At 44.2% G+C, this 24883-nt stretch overlaps 1 protein-coding gene across 2 annotated transcripts in view; it reads left to right on the top strand.

The window, feature by feature from the left end:
* nrip1b (nuclear receptor interacting protein 1b) overlaps positions 1 to 23086 on the top strand; it is a 34157-nt gene extending 11071 nt beyond the window's left edge. Inside the window, exons 1-2 of one of the 2 annotated variants that reach the window (XM_017711913.2) lie at positions 11042 to 11128; positions 19038 to 23086. In XM_017711913.2, coding sequence (XP_017567402.2) covers positions 19435 to 22731 — 3297 coding nt within the window. In that variant the 5' untranslated portion in view covers positions 11042 to 11128; positions 19038 to 19434 and the 3' untranslated portion in view covers positions 22732 to 23086. Of the gene's footprint in view, positions 1 to 11041; positions 11129 to 19037 lie in introns of those variants that run through there. The other variant, XM_017711912.2, reaches the window with a different exon arrangement.
* The last annotated feature ends 1797 nt before the right edge of the window (positions 23087 to 24883 follow it).

Genomic DNA, 24883 nt, shown 5'->3' with positions numbered 1-24883 from the left:
ATAGTTAATCCTGTTTTGTTGGCAGCACAGGATGTGAATTATTGAGTAAAATTCTGTTCATCGTTATTGATAACTTCAGAAAAAATACAATATCATCATGCATGTTGTGTATTGAGAAAGTATTGTGATATATTTCTTGCCATTTTGCCCATGTCTACCAGTAACCGTACTAGTCCTGGTGCAGAGAGAGGAATCCAGAGTCCAGGCTGCCCGAGTTTGGCTGCGGGCGCTATTTAATTAAGGCGTGAGCTGCTTCCACACGAGCTGCCTGATAAGGGCTTCATACATCTCTGATCCGAGCAGAGCTTGCTCTCAGAGCGCTGGGGTTAATGAAGGTAGAGTTTCTCTCTCTTGCTGTCTTTCCCACTTTTTCTCCCATTTTTTTCTTCCTCCTCCCTTTTCCCTTCTCTGTCTTCATCTCTTTCCCACTTGCCCTCTCTCTCCCTATCTCGCTACACCTCTCTCTCTCTCTCTCGCTCCCACTCTCTTTCCTTCTCTCCCTCCCTTTCTCTCTCTCTTGGAGGTGCCTGATCAGACTCTGCGGCGCTCTTCACATGCTCTCTTGGAAAAAAAGGAGAGAGAGAGAGAGAGAGAGAGAGAAAAAGTGGGTCATGGCGACCTATTTTTCTCACAGTTCACGGAGGCAGAGGGTGGCAGGGCTGTCGTCAGTCAGATGGGGAGCAGGGCTTGATAGGGAGGCAGGGCCTTGTCTCCAGACGCAGCGACACAGAAGTGGGTCAGCGGCAAAGGCTACATCTTGTAAACGGCTTGTCGTATTGTGGAGGAAGCTGCAAATGAACCATAGATTATATACCCCAGGCTCTGCACGGAGGTCCCCCCCTTCTCCCAGGGCCATCTTACGCACATACATACGCAGAAGCCTGGCAGAAATTCTCCCGGAAGAAACTTAATGTTTCTCTTAGCTCCACAATACACAGTTAACTCTCGAGGATCAATTGAGTCTGTGTGAACATGTATTCTAACTCCAGGTGTCGTTCAGGTGGAGTAGGGTGGAGTAGGGCACAAATTAAAGTGGGATGAAATATAACATGGAATAGAGCATGCTTATAGTTATCTTCTCATATGATCATAGCGGTCACGTGTGAATTTGACAGCAATTGGACAGATTTTTCTCTAAAAGTTTTTGTACTGTAAAGGTAACATTTGTCATTGTAAATGAGCTCAGTGTGTGGTACATAGCATTGACATAACCATGCCATAAGCATGTCATGGCAGATACTTGTTACTGAACAGAACAGATTTTGGTCTGTAACATAACAGTGTTACTATCGGTGGTAATGTCTGTGACAGATTCTATAATATTTGATGTCATGAATTTTTGCTGAGCGTATTCTCATTAGCTGTCGTGACATCAAACATAATGACACCAAACGTGGCATCTGTCATGGCAATTACCAATAATGGTAACACGACGCTGTCATATTACTGAAAATCTCTCATGACATGACAGCATATGACATCTGCTGTGACATGTTTATGGCTTGGTTATGTCGATGGTATGTGGCAATGTTCAATTAAAGTGCTATCGAAAACTGGCCGGCACTATTGCGTGTTTTCAGAAAGCACCGTTTTCCCATGCATGACTTGCCAAAATCAGGTGAGGTTCCTTTTTGTGATCTAGCTCTGAGCTCTGCCAAGCACCCTTTACCCATAGAGACATAAGCAGACTCAGGGCCAAAGCAGAAAGGAGGCAAGCTTGCCAAAATTTACAACACCGCCAGGAGCTGGACTTTGGAACTCAAGAGCCTTATCCTTGGAGCTGTGGCTCTTTATGACATCTTGCCGTGTTTGATCGGACAGAATCCTGCTTAGCCTTATTTCACTGTGTCGACTGAGTGGTATGAATCTTGGAGGGAGCAAATGGGACTTTGACCCTGATGTGTGTGTTTTTAGTGTTTGAGTTATGCTGAAGTGCGATTTGCAGGCTGGGCTGCAGAAGCGCCCACAAGTGCTCTGACTAATGGAACCCAAATTGGCGAGGTTCTGTAGCCTGTGCTGAAAGTGTGCTATATTTACCCAGGTGTGCAGGCCCTCAGATGGAATGGCACATCATCCTGGAGTGGGGTTATATGACAAAGATTTGCATCATGTATTTTTTATTTTTAATGGTGGACACTTGGCCTCAGAGCAGATATCCCTCTCGCTGATCGAGGCATGTGGCAGCAGAGTCTCTAGGCAGCTTGTGCCTGAGCATTGGGGTGTGTGTGGTTGGTGCAACATGCAGGCAGTGATCTGATGGAGTCCGGCTGGAGGTGAGGAGGCCTGCAGCCGGTTCAGGACTGGCTCTGGCCGTTCAGTGGGCCGGCAGCAAGGAACAGAGCAGATGGTTTCCAGCAGGACCACAGATGACATGTGATAGCATTACAGTGAGGAAAGGTCAGCCGATAGTGCCGGCTGCATGGACTCTGGACCGGCAAAATCTCCAGCAAAGGACAAGCTCCATGCTGTCCTGTGCATCCTGCTTACAGCTTGAATTGTTTGAACGCAGTGATACCTGATTGTTCACATTTAGTTTGGACAACATTTCTCAGTTCCAGTCAGGTTTAAATTTCATGTCTGTGTTTCTTGTGTACCATTACATTATTTTTCTTATTATTTCTTCCATTATTACTTCTTTTACTACTGTAAACATTTTTTATCCAGCACGTAGAAATCACATGTATGGAACAGATGTCCATAAGGCCAGAATAGATGTGGGTGAAGTAAAACAGTAGGTACAGGTCAAGTTGGCAAAGAATTTGGTTGGACTACAGTCAGGTTGGGGCTAGTCTTGCAAGCCAGACATGGCTATTGCCAGAGAGTCCTCCTTTAATGTGGCCAAGAACCGCCTACTTTGACAGGAAAGGGCCTTTTAATTGGATTGCAAACTAACCAGTCACAAACTGTTGTTTTCATGTGATGTGTAGCAATTCTGAAACAACCAAAACAAGCCTGTGCACCACAAATTGGTAGGCTGAATTCTTCAAAGAAAAGCCTTGAAGATCTTTTGAAGATGTGATGCCGTCAACTTCACAAACTTTTCTTCAGTCCAGCGACTACATGTCTCTCCAGAAGGCTTGTTGCCACACACAAAGCTGGTGACAATTTCCAAAACTTTGTTTCTCATTGGACAAGGAAAAACTGGCTTCAGAGTAGTGAGTACACACCTGTGGATCGCCAGTCAGAAGGGAACTGACAAAAACTGTTGTGGACAGCTTAATTTATTACAGATATATGCTCTGCATAGGCATATGAGGCTGAGACTAGTTTCTGACAGAAATTTCATTGGGCTGCAGTCTTGTTCAGACCAAATTTTAGAATTTTATAATTATATTCTGGGACAGAATTCTTTCTAGTTCCAGCCGGGTTCAGAGAGAATATTGCCAGGCTACAGTCGGAGTCAAACTCAAAGCTTGGGTAGAATGGTCTCAGGCAATATTTGGGTTCGTACAAAACCTGTTGTCAGTAAAAGCCCTTATTCCAATCGCCCTACAGCGGTTTGTTAAAATGAGAAGACATATACGTCTCACCCCCTCTTCCCACGCTCCAGCGTCACAGCCACGGAGGACAGTCCAAATATTTGCTTAATGCTATGAACCTTGGTGCAGCACTCTGGTGCATCCAAGGGCACCGCATTTGCATGGTGATAAAATTCTCTCCCTCCTCCTGCAGAACGCACCCACTGTAGAATTTTCTCCGGCGAATTATCTTGTCCGCTTTCCACGAGGCATCAGCAGAGAGTACCAAGCTGCTGAGGAGGTTTAAGAATGTGGAGTTGAGACTCAGTTCATGAAACTGCTTTATCGTTCCTCTCCTCCCCATCCTGCTCTCGCATCAAACAGCGTCTGATATAAACCAGCAGTAGCTTGTTCAGCAAATCATGCAAAGCATTTTTTATTTATTTTTTTGCCCACTGTATTCCTTGGCTGTCTCAGGGCCACATCGGTATGGAGGATTCTGCTCATTATTCTCAGATAAGGCGATCGCTTCCACTGAAGCATGCTGCCTAAAGACCTTAAACAAGGGAGTTTGGTCAGGGCCTCTGCATACTTATGTTAACAGGTCCAAGTAATTTTTTTCTCTCACAGCACACTTGCTAAGTTGAATTCCACTCGTCTGAAAGGCATCTTAAGAGAAGTCCACGAATTTCCCCACCCCCAGTGGCACCGGCGCCATCCGGAGTCACTCCACCCTCCCCTCAACCGCCACCCACCCTCTCCTCGCCCTCCATCCACCCACCCGCCCACCACCTTGTATTAGCGGCTGAATTTGTGGTGGAGGTTAAAAATACACCAGTCAGACATTTTGAAATTCTGCCTGTATCTCAGAGTTCAATGGTAGGGTTAAAGATGCAGGGTTCTGATAATGCTCTCCCCCACTGGGGGCCCGATAAGAGCAGCCGCGCAGATTGGAAGAGAGGGGATAAAAAAAGAAAAAGAACGAGAGGGAGACGTTGAAGGAGATTTGAGATGTCTATCAGGCGGTGTGAAGGTTTTTGTCTTGCAGATCCAGTTCAAGGACGCCTGCAGGCGAGGCAGCTCGCGCTGTGCCAGCGATGCCGCTCAAGGTCACGCACACTCGCCCTGTGACATTCAGGAACAACAGGAAACGGGGGAAGGGGGGAGGCACTGTAAAAATCCATCATCCCCCCAGTGTGTACGGAAAACAGGCTTTAACCCCCTCGGTGACTCAGGGCTCTGGGTCCAGATACGGCGTTTTATGTGGCACAATAAGCTTTGTTTCTGAAGCTGTGATCGAGGGCTGCTCCTCGCTCCGCGTCTGGCAAAGCTGAAAAGGAACCGAGGCAGCTTTGTAGTGCCACATATGCAGGCAGAGCCAGAGTTGGGGGAAGGAGAGAGGAGCAGAGGAGAGTCTTAAAGTTATTTAAAGAGACAACCATCCAAATTTGTCCGCTGCGGTGGCCTCCCCAACCAGTTGAACTACATGACTGCCTCTTCCCCCTCTTTTTAACTCCTAAATCCAGCTTTGTCTAATGACTGCCTGTTACCCTCCTGCCTAGCACTGCCTCCCTCAACTTTCAGTATTGGCACCTATGGTGACGGCTTAGTGCTTTGTAGCTTTTTAAGATATTTGCCTGGTTATGACGGATGCATGCAGACAGGCTTAAATCAGCCTGGCAGAAAGTAGTAATAACACAGTACGGAGTCTGTCACCCATGAGGGTGACATGACCTAGATAGGAACAGAGGTAAAGTTCAGATCTAACTGTTTGGCAGAGCACACTTCAGCTTTCACAGCAACTTCTATAGATCCTGTTCATCATTTAACAGTTGGTCACAGAAGCTTTTTTTTTTGAGTTTTCACACCAGCTGCTACATTTCTGACCAGGTAGGGATGAGCAGTATAGCAAAAAAAGAACATCACAACACTTTCAGACACGCTATGCGTTAGTAGTGGGTGCTGTACCAGTCGTGAACGTTACACTGGTGTGCCACAGCAAAATAGTGTCATGTTTAAACAGTGCACAATAGACTAACATTAGCCCATTTATCATGAATGCTTCAGTCACATTGCAAGTGAAAATTAATAGGCAACAGACCCTCAACCACTTTATGTTGTGTGGTTTGTTGCATCTGAAACAGTCTGCTTTATTCCTGAAGCAGTGGATGTAAAGCAATGGTCTATTGGGGATAACCTTAGCCTAACTCAGCTGCCTAACTCAGTCAACTGCATCGGATAAGGACGTGGTGACTGTAATGACCATGAATGTAATATTTTCCCTATTCTAGCAGCATCTGACAGTTGGCAGCACGATGGATATGAGACAGATAAATTGAGAAACTAGGCAAAGCTGAAGTTGGCTTCTTATTCAAATTTCCCATTCCACCTTAAATGGTGCAGCAGTTACATTCAGTCGCCTGTACTGGTGCCAGAATATAACTGCTGCTTCACTTGAAGTAAAAATTTTAACATAAAACTGCAGAATAAGAAGCCAATTCCAGTCCGGTAGAAATTCAAACATGACATTATTTTGCACACTAAAATAATTTCAGATTTACTTTGGTTATATTTATTGTTATATTTATTCATTTAAACGGAATTTATTCATCAAAGGGAAGGGACTTGTTAACCTCTAAAAAGTGGGTTTACTTAAGCATCTAAAATAATTTTATTATGAATTATGAAAGTATACGCATCCCCTGAGAAATACTGCAACCGTTAGAAATTTGAATTATACTGCGTACATTTTTACTTTGAAAAGCATATTGTGACGTAATTGATCGCAGTGATGAGAAGTATTGTTAGACCTGGTGTCAGTTCCTTTATGAACTCAGGTGATCAGTTCTGAGGATCTCTAACTGTCTATTCAGGATTTATCAGGCTTGAACCCTGCCAGCCCGTGACACCTTGAACTTGACTTAGAAAACAGCCCTGGACACTCGGTCAGTCAGCAGGCTGTGAATCAGCTACCTGTTAATATCTTGCCTGTTTTCCTCGTAGGACATTTAACAGTCTTTTTCTTTTTTCTTACTTTACAGTCAACTGTTTGATTAAATGGGGAAACTGTGGAGACCAAACGATCAATAGGCGCCGTCATGAGTCCACATCCGCTGGACCGTAAATCTTCTGCAGGCGGCTGTCCAACTCATTCACTTTCATTTTTGCAGATTAGTTTTCCCATTACTCAAAACAGATGTGTTTGGAGATGATGAATTATCTGGTTACACCGAATTTGTCATCAATTGATATCTGCCGCAGTCTCGGACACTCCGGTGGGGCACTGTTTCTCCTCAAGACTTCCATGACGTGCGTTGTTCTGACAGCACAAACATGAAAAACACACATGAAAACTTGCCGCAAAATGTATTGGTTTTTTGCCCAATGTTCCCCATATAGAACCCAAGCTTTAACCATTATCTCCCGTCTGGGAAAAGGACAAGAGGACTGGAAGCACGATCACTCTTCTTTCTCAATGTGCCTGGCATTCCTCCATCATTTAATTAAGAGTGGGGAGATTACTTGAGTCTGCGGGCTCGTGTAGATCTGATTAAACTTGTGTAACTGCACTGCCGGGTTTTTGTGGGCTCTGCATAGCAGTTAGCCCCTATCAGGAAGGAGGACATTGTAGAGAAGGCAAAAAAGAGAAGAGCATGAGAGAGAAGTGAGGGAGATGTATTGTGTAATATTCCCCTCTTCTTGGGAAGGGAAACCTTCATATTAGTCTTTTTTTCAGAGCAGATAGTGTTTTTCTCCCTGCTAGTGTTTTTGCTGGGTTAAGATGACGAGAGGTGGACAAAAGACTGGGATGTAGGTGCCCAAACAGCAAATCCCTGGCTGTAGCCCCTTTCTTCTGCTGCTAGGCTTGGGCGATTTGACAGTATTACTGTTGTGATGTCAATTATCTTAACCAACAATAATATTTTTGCATAGAGAGGTGATAGACAGCTTCTTTACGCTAACATGTTTAGTGGTGCATAAGACGCTCTTTACGCGTCAGACTGAAATATGACCTGTCGGAGAGTTTACAAAAAATATCGTTTAGGATAAATATGACTGTGTTAGGCTAAACATGACTGTGATGTTATTATGCATCCCTAAAAGGAGCTAGTTATTTTTGGCATTGTTGAAAGTTTAAAATTAAAACAAACAAAAAAACTTTTGCTTAAAAAGTTTGACCGTCAGTTGTGCTTCAGGGACCTGTTCAGCACAACCATGTGGTCAAATCATAAAATGTGGATTTTAAAAAAGCCGAATTATGCCTTGGTGTTTTCTGAGCTGACCGTCAGGGCTCTCCTCCGTTTTTCCTTCATCCCAAGTTGGGTTGGAGCTAAAATGTGGACTGTCCCAGGGAGCCTAGAAGACCGGATGGGGAACCACTGGAGTTCTTTTTGAGTATGAAAGGGAACACCATCTGTTTGGACGTTTAAAATTTGAAAGACCTATCAGCGATTTTGAAAAATGAATATTGCCCATCCCTTCACGTTGCTGTAATTGGCACCTGCAGCTGCGCTGGCGTCCGACAGGGTTTTGGTGGGGGGGATTGGGATGGTTCTACAGCTTTGCGTGACAGCTGCCTAATTGGGCATTCTCCCCTTGCAGCACAGCCGTCTCCTGCAGCCAGGGCCACTGACGAATAGCGGCGGATTACAGATGAGGGCACAGCGACCTGCTCGACCTTCCCTGTGAGCTGCAAAAGGGAGGGGCCCCCGAGGGTTGGGGCCGCAGGGGGGGTGGGGGGGTGGCAGTGAAGGTTCGGTTGTGCCTGGGTCACTGGAGGATGAGGTCATGAGAAGGTGGGGGGCTCTGCCAGGTGGCGGATGACAAAGTGTCACATGATGACGGGCCCATGTCAGTATGTCAAGGGCGTTGCCGTCGGCACTATTGCAGTCTTCTCTCTCTCTATCTCTCTCTCTCTCTCCCTCTCTCTCTGTCTCTCTCTCTCTCTTTCATTTGTTCTGAGGTTTCGTTACGGTTTTACAGCCATTGGCTGTCTTCGCACCTCAGCCTGGAGAGAGAGCAGAAGATGGCAGTTTCCTGAGTGTGGTGATTTCGAGTTCCTGCCTCTCTCGCTCTTCTCTCTTTTTGTCTGTCTCTCACTCTCTGCCCCCCCCTCCCCTTTTCCTCTGCTGTCTCCTCCCCCCAGCTGTGTGCGAGACTGCCAAGGTGAGGTTGTGTCCTCTTGTTAGGAGCGATTAATGGCACTCGTTATGTACATAATGAAATATTCCTGCTGATGCAAAAGGTGCTGTTGACTTGCCAGTCTCATCTCCGCTGCTACCGCCCTCTTTATTGCTGAGTGGGAGAGACCCAGCAGCTAATACGTGAGGTTTTTTCTCAGCAATATAGACAGCGAGCCCTGAATCAGATTTACTTTTAAACGTAAAAAAGTCAGTTTTGTATGGTTGTTTTTTTTCTCCCCGCATATCACTAATATTAAAAAAAATGTTCATATCAAAGCCGGATATTATGATCAGATTATTACTGATTATATATTTTTTTTATTCCCAAGTGACGGTAATATTCCGAACTAAGAATCACAAATGTGCAGCGCTACTGTGTGTGACAGACGGAACTGTCAGAGCGTAAATGGAAAGCTCCAGATCGCCTCTCCAATTTCCTGCCTGAGGTGTATGCGCTGAATGTCTAATGAACGTCATCTTAATGTATCACGCCGGTGCAGAAAGGCCAGCTCCATGCAGCTGACAGAGAGTCTATGACCAACTTTCCCCATTAATGTCTATCACAGCTTATAGCCCAGAACTCTTTCTCTGGCAAATGCAATTTGCTACAGCCTGACTGTATTGAGGAATCACAGAGAGAGAGGGAGGGCGTGTGTAAGGGCTTGTTTTAGTACATTTTCAGGATGAAACTGTTCCAACTGTGTCACACATTTATATATATGTGAATTTGAGACTGATATGTTGGATATTGGAAGAAAAAAAAAAGTCTGGTCTGAAACAGCACACACAGGTGGTTAGCTGTGTATTAGTACTGCACTGAAATAAAATTCCTGGCCAAAACTGAAACTGAACAAGCTGGGCTGAGAACCGAAACCAAAAACCAAAAAACGTTAACAATAGATTACAAGAGTTGGCAATAAAATAACCTTGCTAAAACTATTACAATGTGTCGGCTACAGTTGGAGTGTGTGCCACAAAATCCAACGTTCACGGCAGCAGAGAACAGTTGGTCACCCAAGGCGTTGAATCCCATTTTTTTCGGTTATCATTTGCACTTTGGTGCCGCTGTTTTTGAACTTCTTTGTAACCTTGTAAACTGTGGCTACAGATAGATTATGTGTTCTAGCAAAGACTTTCTTTCCTGCTTCAGTGTTCAGACTTGCAGTGGAGAGGTTTTTGGGTGTTGTTTCCCCCTTGATATGCATGAACAGTGAATATTAACCATTTGTCTAATGCCCCTTATAGAAATTGAGAAAAGGCCCTCTGCTTTCACTGTTGGTCTGCTGCCACTCAAACTGTTTTAGCGTTTCTGCGAAGGGAACAGTGCTTTAATCACAATTTCTCATTTTTATTACCATTGAAATTAGTTGTAAGTTAAGTTAAGTGATACTTTTTTAATCCCACAAACAGGGAAATTCCACCTCTGCATTTAACCCATCCGTGAAGTGAAACACCACATACACACTAGTGAATACACACACACACACTAGGGGGCAGTGTGCACACTTACCCGGAGCGGTGGGCAGCCCTATCCACGGCACCCAGGGAGCAATTGGGGGTTAGGTGTCTTGCTCAAGGACACCTCAGTCATGTGCTGTCGGCACTGGGGGTTGAACCGGCAACCTTCCAGTCACAGGGCCAGTTCCCTAACCTCCAGCCGACGACTGCCCAAAGTCTTATATTTGGGCACTTGATTATTCACTTATTAAATCATTGTTCTCTTTGAGCTGAAAACCACAAGTTTGACCATTTCCAAACAAAAATTTTAGTGGCCAAATCTTCAGTGCATCCCTATTGTGCATTTCTTCCTGTGAGTTAGTGCAGAGAACTCTGAGAATAATAACCCACTTCTTGATGCTCTTTTTAAGTGCTTTAAGTTTTTAACAGAGTTTAAAGAAAGAAATCAGATTCACTATTAGTTTGGGTATCCGAAAAAAAACAAAAGGTGGTATTGTGCCGTCTTCTTATGTAACATGTATGTGATACGTGTGAGTGACCCCATATCCTGACATATAAAGAGAAGTGTGTATGTTTTCATACGGGTGTTGAGGTGGGGGATCCAGATGGGTTGCTGAGGCTTTTAAACGTCTTTCCATCCATCAAGATAAAATTGTTTGAGTTGTGAAAAGTGATGAATTAGTTCACTCCCGTGACTCACCTCCACCGTCCCCTTGAGTGAGTCTGTGATGTGTGTAGATGCGGTTCTGTTTATAGAGTGAGGGACAGGGAGGCGGCTGGGTTACCGTAGGTTTAACAGTTTAACAGTGACCTTGTTGCGCATGTAGCTTTCCAGCGTCTGACGGCCCTCTAATCCTGTGCCCTGGTACACGTAGCCTTGATTAGTGGCAGCACTTATCTGGGCAGAAGACAGCACGCCCTCCTTTAACCATCAGCTGTGGTCTGGGCCATGAGCCGCGTCAAGGCATGGGAGCGCAAGCCAGAGGGGAAAATGGCGAGAGGGGTGTGGGGATTGCAGATATGAGGACGGTAAGTGTGAGTATTTACGTGTATGTGTGCGGAGAAGGTAGAGGGGGGAATCATTAGTATTCTGCCGGAGCTTCCTTGTCAGTAGAGCAAATTGATTACCACACTTTACCTGTATCAGCGTGCACAGCTTGGAAAAGATAGGCTCGCGTCGTGTGACTATACCTGTGGTACAGTCATTAAAAGAGAGTGCTTTTGGGTAGATTTGATCATAAACCACACTCACTGTTAACACACTGTAGTCTCACTGCATTTGATACGTGATATACACCAGTAAAGACGGCCACCTCGGTTGAGTTTGGTCTTCGTTTTGAGTCTGTATTAGAGATTATAGTGAAGAGGAAGCAACGTAAAAGGGAGTCTGTTGAGTTTACGGGGTGTACATGCACAACAAGGTCGAAAGCATTTTTTTACTTTCTGATATCTTTTTTCTTTTTGATATAACCTTGGGTATCAGCTGATACAGATGCCAGTTGGATATTTTCAGGATTGGGTTGTATTCATTATATTTCCCTCCAATATCCAGGATTTTTGCTGATATCAGTCCTATACCAATACACAGTATTGGGTCAGTGCCATGTCTAATATGGACAAATACTAATATTGTCATGATATCGTTGCATATTGTGATTGTGCTATGCCTTTCAATATATTAACCCTGAATTTAGTGTAGTAAAGAAACATACCTCAGAACTTGGTCTAAAGGGATGACATGTTGTGTGGTTGTGCCTTGGATGTACCTATATTACTGTGTATCCCTGCTGATATATAAATATTGTATCTGTATTTTTGTCATTTAGGACTTTTTACAGAATTTGAAAAAGCCAGCTGGCCTTTATAACATCCTTTAATTTCATAATGAATGGACCACTAGAAAACTTCCAGAATGACTTTAAGTTAAGAACGTTTTTACGTCTTTTTACAGTTCCGACACCAGCTATATATTACGTGCAGTCACAATTGAATTGCCCATTTCTTGGTTAAAGTTAGCAATGCCACGTGACCAGAAGACTGAATAGAATATCATTCAAAGTCATTCAGTTATCATTTAATGTAGCTTTTTTTTTATGTCTGGCCAATAAGACAATACTGGAGCATAAATAAGAGCGTCATTGGTTTTGTTTAAGTAGTTTGAGTAGTATGTGAAGTACTGAATACACATGACTGTATTTATAGTGTTTGGTGGTGTTTTTTTAAACATGAATTTACTTTCCAACTTATCAGGTATTAGAAAAAATGAATATTGTGACTTTTTTTTCCATGATATTACATTTTTGCCACATCTCCCACCTCCAGTTTGACTGATTTGGAAACTTTCCTCAGATTTATGGTCAGGCAAGCTCAGAGAACATGTGGAAATTCCAAGTTTCAGATTTAATGAGTAAAAATGTGTTGAGGAATCATAAATGAGTAATGTGTTTAGTCTGGGGTGCAATCATAACACAAGCTCTACCTAGTAAAGCTCTGTTGTTAACTAGTGGTTTTCCCTTGAAAGAGAATTTTATTTTCACTTTATGTAATGTAGTCTCTGCACACACATCACTCATCTACATGCTTTTTTTTTTTAATGGGATTTTTCAGCTATGCTAACTTATCTTAGATCCATGGGTTAGCAAGAGGCTTGTTGTCTGTTGGACAAAGTGGAGCGCACCATCGCCTCGTACTTTGAGCTCTGCCTTCGTGAGGTGTCAGATTGGCAGTGTTGCATGCAGTTTGTTCCCACCTTATTACGTCTATGTACTTATTTCTTAAGGTTGACGTTCTCATTCTCCTCCATAAGACTATAACGAGACCTGATTAAACATAGGCCTGCATTGTTTTGACGAGCTTTTTTCATTTTGCCAGACCACATAAATTATTGGAACATCCTGATTGGTCAGGATGTTCCGAGCATATCGTAAAAACATTGTAATTGATTAATTGGCTCATTTGCATATTGCTGATCTCTACAATGTCAGTATTTCAATAGCCAATGTTGACATTGTTGACAGGTTGAGCTTCAGCAGAACTGAGTAGTGTTTATGTTAACCTGCTCAGTCTCAGCAGAAGCAATGAAGACTGGAGGAGTCAGAACTTCAATGATTAGAGCAGGAGGGAATGTGTGTGTGTGTGTGTGTGTGTGTGTGTGTGTGTGTGTGTGTGTGTGAGAGAGAGAGAGAGAGAAAGTAACAGAAAGCAGTATCAGATGAAGTCTGGAGGAGTCTGAACTCCAGTGATTAGAGTAGGAGTGTGGGAGAGACAGGGTAATCACATTTTGGTGGCCTGGCATTTTATTGGCTGCTGCTCAGTGCCAGCCTTGCCAGCTGGAAAGATGCTCACCCGAGGTTTGTTCCAGAAGGTTACACATAATCATTTTATCTTTAATAGGTTAAGTGCACTTAATTGATTAAAGACACAGCTTGGGCCAACGTATATGCCATTGTATGGTCATGCTGGTAATAGATGTGTCTTTCTGCTGCTGATGGATTCTTCTCATGCTGTTCAGAATTGATAAACAGCAAACTCTCAAACAGTCGTAAAGAATGTATTCAAGAAGTGTTCCCAGCTTGACCACAACACATCCATTACAGCATAAATCAAACACTGACGTTATTTTTTCACTTCATAGAGCAGCCAGGCATACACAGCCACAGCCTTGACTTTCTTCAGTCTTTTTGGATGAAACTTCTGAGGCGATTCATCATCTTATACATATCAGTCCCCTAAGAACGCCTCGTAAAATGAATTCATAATCGACGTCTGTGACTGATATGGGTGTATTGCACCGCCACGGTTCGATTCCAACACATTTTTGGATGGAATTCACATCTTGTCATGAGCAGTTTTTTAAGGGCCAATGAGCATCACTGTGTTGTACCCCTGCTGTTCCATATTCCCCATTGCTGTGTTTATGGTGAGGAGATAGAGGGCCTGAGTCTGATTATGTAGGTCATGCTGATGTTAGGGATGGGCTTCAGTGCTGTAATTGGGGGTAGTAATGAACAGTGTGTTTCAAAGGGCTCAGGCAATAGGCAGGGTGAGTGTGTGTGCGTACGGGCAAGTTATTCGGTCATGCCTCTTTGGAATTAGGTCAGAGTGGCCTAGATTTTATGGTTTTTTTTTTTTTTTTTTTTTTTTATGTTGGTTTGGTCTGATTGAGTGCTTTGGCATTTAAAGCACAGGGCCATTGTTCCTAGCCACATGAGGTCACCGTATCTGTTTATTTGCCATGCGCTTCCCAAGGTGATGGCGGGTCGCATATCAAAGTTTCCTATAGAGCTTTGTTCACTGGCGGAGATTTCTACAATTGCATTTGGTCAGGTAGCAAGCCTTTTGTTTTATTTAATCTTCCTGAGCCATATTGAATTTACAGATACTGCACTGAATGTCTAAGTGAGGTAGGCCTGTTGAGTAGCTGCTGCAACCCCTGCCTCAGATAACATAATCTAAAAGTGTTTAGCCTTGGGTTCCTCCTTTAGATTCCTTTAACCTTGACTTACCTTTTAATGCAGCGCGCGCACATCTGCCAGCCCCATGTCCGATATTAGTGATATACACAGCCAGGGCTGCATTGTCACTTTTTATTAACAGTGAGAGCTTTGCATGGATAGCAGCTGTTGCGTCCATGCAAAAAGCCTCGGTGATGGGGACGACCTTGACTTCCACCACGGATCCCATGGCTTTTTCCTTTTCTATTAATCAAGCATTTTAAATAGCTTAAATGGATTACAATTTCTGACAATGGAAGTAATTTATTAGCTCTTTTTTTGAAGTTGGGGAGGGGGGGAGGGGGGGTATGGGAGGCTATTGCAATTAATCTTGTACCCTGCATGTTGAACGATGGTAGATTGGCTTTTGGATATCAAATCCCTGACATTTGCATCAGGTCCAGCCCTCGCAGCATAGTCCATTTTCTCCTCAACTCCTAGCTGGAAATTGCCTCTCAGCCACTGATAATGTTGTGACCTTCCTGTTCTTGGTGTCTCGGCGAGTGAGGAAAGACACGCTGCGATGATAAAGCATTCGTGCCTGCTGCTGCTTCTTTTTTGCCACCGGCGAGTGAAATCACTTAAAATGCTGTTGGGTGTTATTGGTTGACATTGTCAGAGATAATGGATAATTACTTGGAGGCCGGTAAGTCAGAAGGAGACAGGGAGCGAGGGGAGAGAGACAGAGAGTGAGACACTTCTGCCTCTTGCGTCCAGTGGGGTGGCCCGTGGAAAGCAAGGGCAGAGGACGGATTTACGAATTCGAAAGGTCATTTTCAATATGAACATCGTGAGATCATGTATTACACACGTTATTTCCCTGCCTTTTGTCAAGTGCCAGATCCCATTGACTCCCACGCTGTCTTAATGGGCTTTGTCCTGGGGCATGCAGGGATATCCATACGCTGCCATACACGGCGTAAAGGCGCACTTCATGTGGGCCTATTCACCCCTTCCCCCTCCTGTCATGGTAAAACATATGTAGGCTGAGATTTGATCTGCTTTGATCTGGGTTTAATCCAGCTTTGGTAAGGACTTCGCTCTTCGTTTATTTTCTTTCTTTAATCTGTTTGCTTCGTTCTCTGTGTCTGTTTTGCTCCATTTGGTTCCTGTCCAATTTTTCCTGTTTTTTTTTTTAAATACCCTGATATCCTGGTTACAAAAATACACCAGGCGCTTTTGTGGGCTTGCAACATCACCGTGTACAGTGCCTTTTTTTAATTGAGTTAAGCCAGTGGCAGGAAAATAGACTTAATCCTGCCCATTAAGATTAAGAGGAGACGTCAGATGGCCCTGGCTCTAGCAGGGTGTCTTTTGTTGTTGTCAAATTTGGGTCACTGGCTTAGGATAGCCCCGTAACCGAGCCTGATGGGCCAGTCTGAAGTATTTAATTAATTAATTAATTAGGTTTCCTCTGCTCGGCCTGTGTTTTTTTTTGTTGTTGTTGTTTTTTTTTAAGAGCCTTGGATTTTTGGCTAACCATTCCGGTTGCATGAGATCCAACTGTGCACAGTCTTAACGTGTGGCAGCCAAGGTTAACAGTGGAGTCAATGATCAGGCTAACCTGTGTGTCAGGCCTGCTAGCTTTGCAGCAAAGTGGCTAATGCTGCGCACAAATAAATCCTGTATTTCATCAGCTCTGGTTTGCTGATTCTTCTTAATCAAAGCTGTTCGCAGGTCAAAATCATGCCTCTCTTCCTCGCGAGTCCACTCATAACACATTACGCTGATACCAGGGGCAGGGCGACTTGAAGGATAAGACAGTCTCTGGCAACTGAATGGCACTCGGGGGAAGGTGGAGTGCTCTGTATTAATTAACCTTTGTGCCAGTGGCCCTGACAGTGGGAAGTGAGGGCTGTTTGTGGAGCCAGAGTTGACAGGGATCAGGTCCAGGGTCTGCGAGCACACAGCCACTGGCAGTGTCATGCTATTTGACAGCGCGTGAGCTGTGATGCTGTAGCCCTGTGGAGCCACAGCCTGACAGGTGCACCAGGTCCCCCCCCCCCCCACACACACACACATTCTAAACCCCCCCCCTTACACCTGCCAGCCTTGCCAAGGCACTGCCAGGCGGAGTGTTAGAGACCGATGACAACCAGCTTCAATCCGAAGGGGCTTTCACACCTCCAGAAGCAGCTAATGCCAGGCCGAGTGCAGTAGTGCTAAACATGCACTTGGTATGTGTCAGGAAGAAGACACACTCCATCTAAGTGCTTGGTGTTTTAATCTCAAAAACCTGTTTAACTCAATTCCACCATAATAATCATAATAGTCCTGTGTTTGAACCCTTGATTTGCACTCCATTTTAACACAGTGCACACCTTACTCCAGACCACACGCAGGGATGTCGAGCCTCTTTTAGGCTCAGCTTTCGCATTGAGTTGACACAGTCGGTGTGAGAGAGAGGAGCAGCTATATCTCATGGCATCCCGTAGCCTGTGGCTGAAGGTGTGTGCACTGTGTATGCCGTCTCCGTGTGACAGTGGCTTTAGAGGGAAGTGACTGCTGAGCGGGAGCCGAGGCAGAGGGGAGTGACCTCTCCGCGTTTTATCTACTGACTGCTCAGAGACTGCCACACAGTAAAGTGTGAGATAGGAAGCCAGACTCGGGAGGGATCACGCTGCACACCGCTGGGCTTCACATCTATCCACTGTTACAGTCACTGCCTGAACCGTCAACACAGCCACCCAATCTCACTACTCAACAAAGCTGTGTTTTTACTTTGCCAGCTGGTTTTTGCTGACAAAATACATCTGTGTTTGACGCTGATAAAAGGAAAGACTAGTGCTAATTCTTAAGAGGACATTTTGTTGAAATAGACAGAGTTATCAGTTTATCAGGTACTCTTATAATTTTAGGTAGGTAGACCTAAAGTAGACCTACCATACATGTATACTTGGCAGGTTTATAATGACTGTGGATTATTCGCAGCACAGCTGTGATGCCAACATAGTAGTTGCATGTTTACACTTGGGGATGCACCAATACCATCGTCAAGTACCTTATCGACCCAGAGTATTGATACTAATCTGAACTCTTCCTAATCATTTTGCTTGATAAATCCTAATGTTTAAAACAATCAATTTTTTTATTTTAATTTTTTTTTAGTAAAAGCAGACTTCTGTGTCATAAATAATATAATTATTAATGAGTTATTTTTATTTATTTATTAATTTACCATTAATCATTTATTATATAAGCATGAATGAATGGCATTTGTTGTTTGGCTTCTCTGTTGCCGATACTGATACTAATACAGTAGCTCTGAGAGAATCAGGCACAGCAAGCATTAGGGCTATATGTGGACATACTTTGTGATGTTGAGTATCATGCTGTTGACTATGTGACAATAGCATTCAATTTTCTGAATAACTTTTTTTTGCAAAAGCTCCAAAAAGAAGTAAATATATCTAACACATTGTTCCCACCAGTCTAATTTGATGCACTCTGTCATCAAAGCTCTTCACATTGGCTCTTAATAATATGACTTATGGTGCAGCCCTATTAAATATTGTTGGGTTCTAGGTAGGTGTACCTCATGACAAAAATAAAATATCGGTTTAAAGCTAAAGAAATAAAACAGTCATTGTGGTCCCACTCTTTGTGGAATGATTCTATTTTGCATTGCTCTAGGTTTACCAGGGTTCAGATATTGAAATATATTTGAGGAAGTTCCCAGAGTTTTTTCTCCTTTTTTCTTCAGAAGCTTTTACTCTTGGGTCTGCTACCCTGACCCAATTTGTAACCTTTCCCATTTTAAAGAATACAAAAACTATTATGAAGTCAGCAGAAAGTCTTCTCCCTGTGTTGAGTCGTGTGAGCCGTGCCTTGAGTGCGTGTGTCAGGATAATCCTCAGAAATCATCGGCTGCATGTGTGATGAGAGGCACAGTGCTCAAAAGCCCTTCACAAGCAAAGACACATTTATTGAGAGGTTTGCTGCTGAGTGTCATAGCGTGATGTGCCTGCATGTAGCCGGGGGTCTTTGCTAGGAATTACTGACATCATTCATATAAAGTTAATCTATAGGCCACGGCTGTTTTTGAAGTTAATCCTCAGAAACAGACAATACTTCTGTGTCTTTTCCCTGCATCCACAGTACATAGTTTCATATGTTAAATATTCTGCTGGAAGCAAGTCTTGTTGGCATGTCATTATACTGTAAAATGTAGATTTATTTCTGATACAATTATTTTGTCAGACAATCTAAAAAGGCAGATGAAAAAATATATATATTGCATTTATATTTCTAATACAACCATGACCTTTTTTCCTTTTTCATAAGGAAATTGAAGACCCTACTGTACACCAACCTTGGCCTCAATGTGTCATATGTAACGTAATTATTTGGAACAGACCAGTAGGTTCCTTGGTTGAAAGAGTTCAGCCGTGTGCTTTCATGTGGAACTCTTGAAACTCATACTGTGTTTTCTCCCTCTACTGCAGGTCCCTTGTGGCTCAGTCTGAAGAGCAGGGGAGCAGAAAGACGACACACGGCCCCTTGGGCCTTGTGGCAGACATCCCAAACATCCAGCAGCATGGAATGCTTCAGCAGGGCAGTGAAGGGCTCCTGCTGACTTCTCACTGGCTGTGTTCCTAAGCCCACTCCAGAGCTGTGTGGGTTTAGTAGGTTTGTCACAAGAACAAAGAAATGCCAGCTGGGTTGCCCTGTGATGGCATTTCTAATGCCCAGTGCTTTTTTGAGTAAAACATTCTGACTGAACGAAGAGGAAGTGTCCGTACCCCCCTTGGAGTTTTCTACACTCTTCATACATGGCACAGCAGTCCGTAAGACATTTTCAGTAGTTATCAACAATCACACAAGAGGAGCCTACTATTGAACATGACTCATGGGGAGGAGCCTGGCCCTGAGACACACCAGGATTCAGCTGTTTTAACTTATCTGGAAGGTTTACTAATGCATCCGGTTGCATCTGGGCCTGGTGCCACGGCAACAAGGAGATCAGAGGCTGGCAACAACGATGGGGAGCCAGGAAACCAGGGGACCAGGGGCATTCAGCTACCCAATCACAGCTCAGGCCCGCCAGAGAAAGGCAGCCCTCCTGGAGCGGCCTCTCAGCACCTTAAAAAGGCCAGACTGCTGCGTTCAGGGGCCTGGAGTGAGACAGACAACCGGACGAAAGATGCCCCCAGGATGGAGGTGAATGGGCAGGTCAATGAACACCATAAAGCAGCCCTGGATAGTTCTGCACAGGGAGAGAGCACACTGCTGGCCTCTCTACTCCAGTCCTTCAGCTCACGCCTACAAACAGTGGCCATGTCACAGTGCATCACCCAGAGTCACCAACAGCTTGATGGAGAGAGCAGCGAGAGTACTCCGATTGACAAGGACACCTTCCAGGGCTACTGTACAGCCTCCAGTCGTCTCAAAGGCCTGATAAGGAAAAACAAGCAACAGAGCCACAACAACGTGCCTTATAGTCGCCGCAACAGCCAAGATCGGCGCTCTGAGTCCCCTCGTAACTCACAGAGCTCTGCATCTGACTCCATGTCCTGCGCAGAGCGATTGAAGGCTGTGGCCACACTAGTGAAGAGCAGGTCCAGTCCTGCGCCTTCCCCTAAGCCCAGCGTGGCCTGCAGTCAGCTAGCCCTGCTGCTGTCTAGTGAAGCCCATTTGCAGCAGTATTCCCGAGAGCAGGCCTTAAAAGCACAATTATCTGGCCGATCAGCCAGCGAAAGGCTGGCAGCCATGGCTACGCAGCAAACGATGGAAAAGGGACCCCCCAGCATGGGAGAGTCACTGATTGCCCCAGACATGCTAAGCTCCTTACACACCCTAAATGGAACACTCCCCTCACCAACATTGAATTCCAGCAGGAGGAGTCCGTCACTAACCCCAGGCCGAAGCATATCAGCTGGCTCCCCTAGACCGTCTCCACAGCCCCTTAAAGAGAAACGCCCCTTTGACAGGCACAGCAGCCGGCCACCGCAGAACTGCAGTAGTTTGCTCCTGCTCCTCCTCAACAACCACAACTCCCAGAAGCATCTTACCAAGAACGGTCACCTAGACGATGACTGCACTGCCCCTGTCAGCCAAGCCTCCTCTCATCAGTCAGACAGCGAGTACTCCAACCAGGAGAACAGCCTGACCAAAGACAGCAGTGACGCAGAGAGCTGCTACTCCAGCTGCTCCCCTATTGACCTCTCCATGAGGAGCCGAATTTGCAGCCAAAAGTCAGAGCCCCCCTCCTCAGCCTCATCTTTGGACAAGCTCACAGAGACACTTATAAACAAGTGGAAGCCGGAGACTCCCGGGCCAAAGGTCCCTGAGGCCAGGGAGCTGGAAACAAGCCCAGACATGAAATCCCATCATAAGGTCACTCTCATGCAGTTACTGTTGGACCGGAAAAATAACGAGAAGGTAAACAAAATTGCAGATAATCCAGATTTGCAGCATGACGCAACCCTTAGCAACATGGCGGGAGGCCCTCTTAAACGTCTTGGCACATTGGAGGAGATCAGGAACCAGAATGCTCTTGAGCGGCTGACAGGTAGGGGTCTGTCCACATTCTCTCATAGTAGGGAGACAAGCAACACTCCTTCTCCTTTCTCTTACTCTTCTTCCCTTGTTCAGTCCAGTCCACTGGACCTGTGTAAGTCTAAACCTCACACCAATGAAAAAATGCTGGAGCCTGCATTCAGTGCCAGTAAGCTATTACAAAATCTGGCTCATAGCGGTTTACAGAACCCATCCCCTTCACCCCCTTCCCCCCAAGTCCACAGGCCCCCAAGCAAAAGGCAAAGCCCAGAATGTGAACCAGACAGGCCTCAGTCTCTTCTTGACAGGCTAGTTCCTCCAATCAAAAGGAACAAAACTCCTTTGTTTGAACCACCCCCTGCCAGTTTCACACTTTTTGGACGAGAGCGGTCACCTCCAGCATCCACACAAATTGAGAATCTCCTGGAGAGGCGCACTGTACTGCAGCTACTGCTAGGCACTGCCTCCCACAAGGAGAAATCCAGTGGGAGGAGAAGCACAGAGGCAGCCATGGGAGCTTTTGAAAAGCCTCCTGGGGCCTCTGTCATCTGTGACAGCTCAAACGGACCTTCATTGAATATTAAGATCAAAACAGAGCCAGGAGAGGAGAGTCTTCTCTCAGACAGCTCTGATGATGGAGGATGCCGGTGGAGATCGGGACATGAGAGATACAGTCCCCTTGCTGAAGCACACGACAATGTCAAAGCGGAGGAGTGTCCCACGGAAGCAGCTGCTAAATACGGCCTTCTCAGCCAGCTGTTGAAGCAGCAGACCACTACCTATCACTCAAGTCCACGTACAGAGCCGCTTGTGAGCACAGTGAAGGAGGAGCAAAAGGATTATCAGGAGCCGCTTCCTAAAAAGAGAAAACTTTGCTTAGAGCTGGCTGAACACCTCAGCAATGAACTCTGCACGAGACCGCTGGATACTGTGAGTGAGCGCCTGGTGTCTGGAACACCTGAGGAACACAAAAGCAGAAGGTTACTGAGCCCAAAAGAAGAGGACCCTTTCATCAAGAGTCCTGCGGGTAAAACTCCCACGAGAGACAGCCAAGGCTTCAATGTTTTGAAGCAGCTCCTTTTGTCAGACAACTGTCTGAAAGAGCTATCTCAGCCTCGGGGGACCCCCAGCCCTTTTCTCCCTCAGGCAAACTGCAAAGCCAATGGGAACTTTTCTCAGTCCACTTACAATCCTGAACTCATGAACTTGCCATGGTTCCCCCAGACTCTTAACTCAGGCACTGGTAATCTCAAGCCACTTTCATCCCCACCGGGAAACAGCACCCAAGGATCACCCTGGGCTAAGGGCTCCCCCAAACCCAGTCCCACACCTGTGAAAAAAGAGTCAAAAAGCTCACCAAGGTGGGCGCTTGGTGGGGAGGAATATAGCCCTGATTCTCCACCTCTAACGAGATCAAATCCTATATTGTACTCTATGCTTCAAAGAGGGAATGGTCAGCTCAGAAAAGAGATGCAGGACTGCGTGCAAAGGACACACTGTGGGGTTAGAGTTAAAGAAGAGCCATGTACCGAAAGCAGGTACCTTGAGCACAGACTGAGTGCCATGCAGCACTCTCTAGTCCACAACGAGCGACAGAGTGGTGGTATTGAGCACCTCAATGGCTCGTTACACAAATCGTAAACCTGAACTGCCAAAGACTGAGATTTGTTTAAGTAATGAGTGTGAGCTACTTTATTAGTATGGTTAGTGTTTTTTTTCCGTTTTTTTTTTATTTCTTTTTTTTAATGATAAGCATATAATGCACGTTAATCCAAAATCTGATATCAAATCTGTTAACATCACCTACATTTTCCTCATACTTCTGAGAATTGTTTTGCCACCCAAGTGGAGACATGTTGAGCATTACATTGTTGTTGGAAGAAAATCTTGAATCTCAAAATTAGTGACTTTACAGGAGAAGGGAAAAACCAACTTTACTTTTAATGCAAGTCAGTGGAACCAGATGTTTTTCCAAGTCATTTTGGGCTGTTTCTTTTGGTCCATTCATCATGAAATTTATAGACAATGTAAAGAACAACCAGCATTTTCAAATTATGTCAAAAGCTGAAAACAACGAAAATGTAGATACGAGGTTTTCTTCCGACAAAAGCGATAAGCATCTTATCCTGTCTTATCCTGTTTCATTGTATGTTTTATACACATCCCGTTTCTCTGTCCTTCACACTATAGAACTATCGAAAGCTTTCTCTCCTTCTACATATAAAGCATTCATGAGGAACATCCTTGTGTTTATTATTGATGACTCCAAAAATGTTACTGCTGGATTTGTTTTACATTTATTTGTATCTAAATCAGGACCGTTTCCTGTTTTCTGAAACCGACTCAATTATACAGTGATAAGCACAACGCTATATCAGATGCATTCGTGGCATTCGCACGTCATGTCACTACAAAGACTATAAAAGATGTAAAATTACCTGCTTAACTTATCAGGTACCTTGGATCCTATTATAACTGAGATAACCGACTGGTCATGCCACAAAATCGAGCCCAGTAAAGACGTATCGATGCAAAGGATTTTTTACGGGATGATATTGCTGGCGAAGTGAACACATTTGTAAGCTAATGTCAAATTTACAGTGCTTTAATATTTTTTCATCAGGAATGAATCTGTAGGTGTTGTTTGGTGTTTAAGGCATGGATAAAGAAAACTGAGTGTCATATTTTTAGCTGTTAAAGTATCTTTTTACGGTTTTGTATCATTCATTGTTTTGTACTTTATATACATATACGTAGCATTTCACAGGCTTATGGTGTCAAATGCGTTTTTTGGAACGTTAGTACCCCCCCTCCCCACCACCCACCCCCCAAAAAAGATGTGACTACAAGTTTATGAACTGTGGGAATGATTTCTGTTCTGTTTTATACGTGGCTACTATATGGTCAATCATAGAAAGCATAGTAGTATCGTGTGACCCTGGGACTCTACTGTGAAAAGAAACTCTGTAACTTCTGAGCAATGAAATAACTTCCAGCCCCGTTTTTCTTTTCCTGGGTTTATTTTTTGGACTAAAAAGGCCCCATCAAACCGCTCAGTCTTAAAACATTATCAGATGAACTGTTTTATTCCATCTTTCCTCTGTACGATGGATACGTTTTGACAATGATTAGATACGTTTGTGTAAATAGTGCTTTCACGATGAAAGATGACTATTTTGTATTGTTTAAAAAAATCCCTAGTTTTTATTGTCTTGGATTGTAAATATGATATCTGTGTAATAATGTACATAAAATGACAGAAGATGACCTACTCTTTTTTGCATGTCTATGTTGTGAGCTAATGATAATCTTTGTTCTGCAACACGTCGTGTTATGTCTGATCTCTACACTGCTACCTGTTGCATGCAGATGCATGGGAAGCACCTGTGTATCAGTACTGGGAATGGGGAAATGTCAAGTCTTAAAGTAAATGTTTTCTTTTTTTCCCCATGGATAAATGCTTATTTAAAGGATCACAGTCTACAAATGCGGCCATGGAGCCAAGTGCTGAAAATTTGCATTGGTTTATCTTTTTTTCTTTCTTTTCTTTTCTTTTTTTTCCCCTCTTCTGTTACTGGTTCAAACTGCTGTGCATCTCAGAAATACATTTGTAGCAAAAATCTGTTTCATATATCATCTTTGTGACAACCATAATGTTTTACATTTTTTATGTTTATTTTCTGGTGTTTATTTGCACTGATATAAATAAAATATTGAAATGCACAAAATTACAAGTGTCATTTTGTAACTACAGTTTGAATATCTCTATTGAAATTGAATATTTTTTTGATTT

This window comes from Pygocentrus nattereri, chromosome 18 (genome assembly GCF_015220715.1).
Source record: "Pygocentrus nattereri isolate fPygNat1 chromosome 18, fPygNat1.pri, whole genome shotgun sequence".
Taxonomy (NCBI): Eukaryota; Metazoa; Chordata; class Actinopteri; order Characiformes; family Serrasalmidae; genus Pygocentrus; species Pygocentrus nattereri.
The sequence above is the reverse complement of the archived record's forward strand: the minus strand, read 5'-3'. Positions and strand labels throughout refer to the sequence as shown.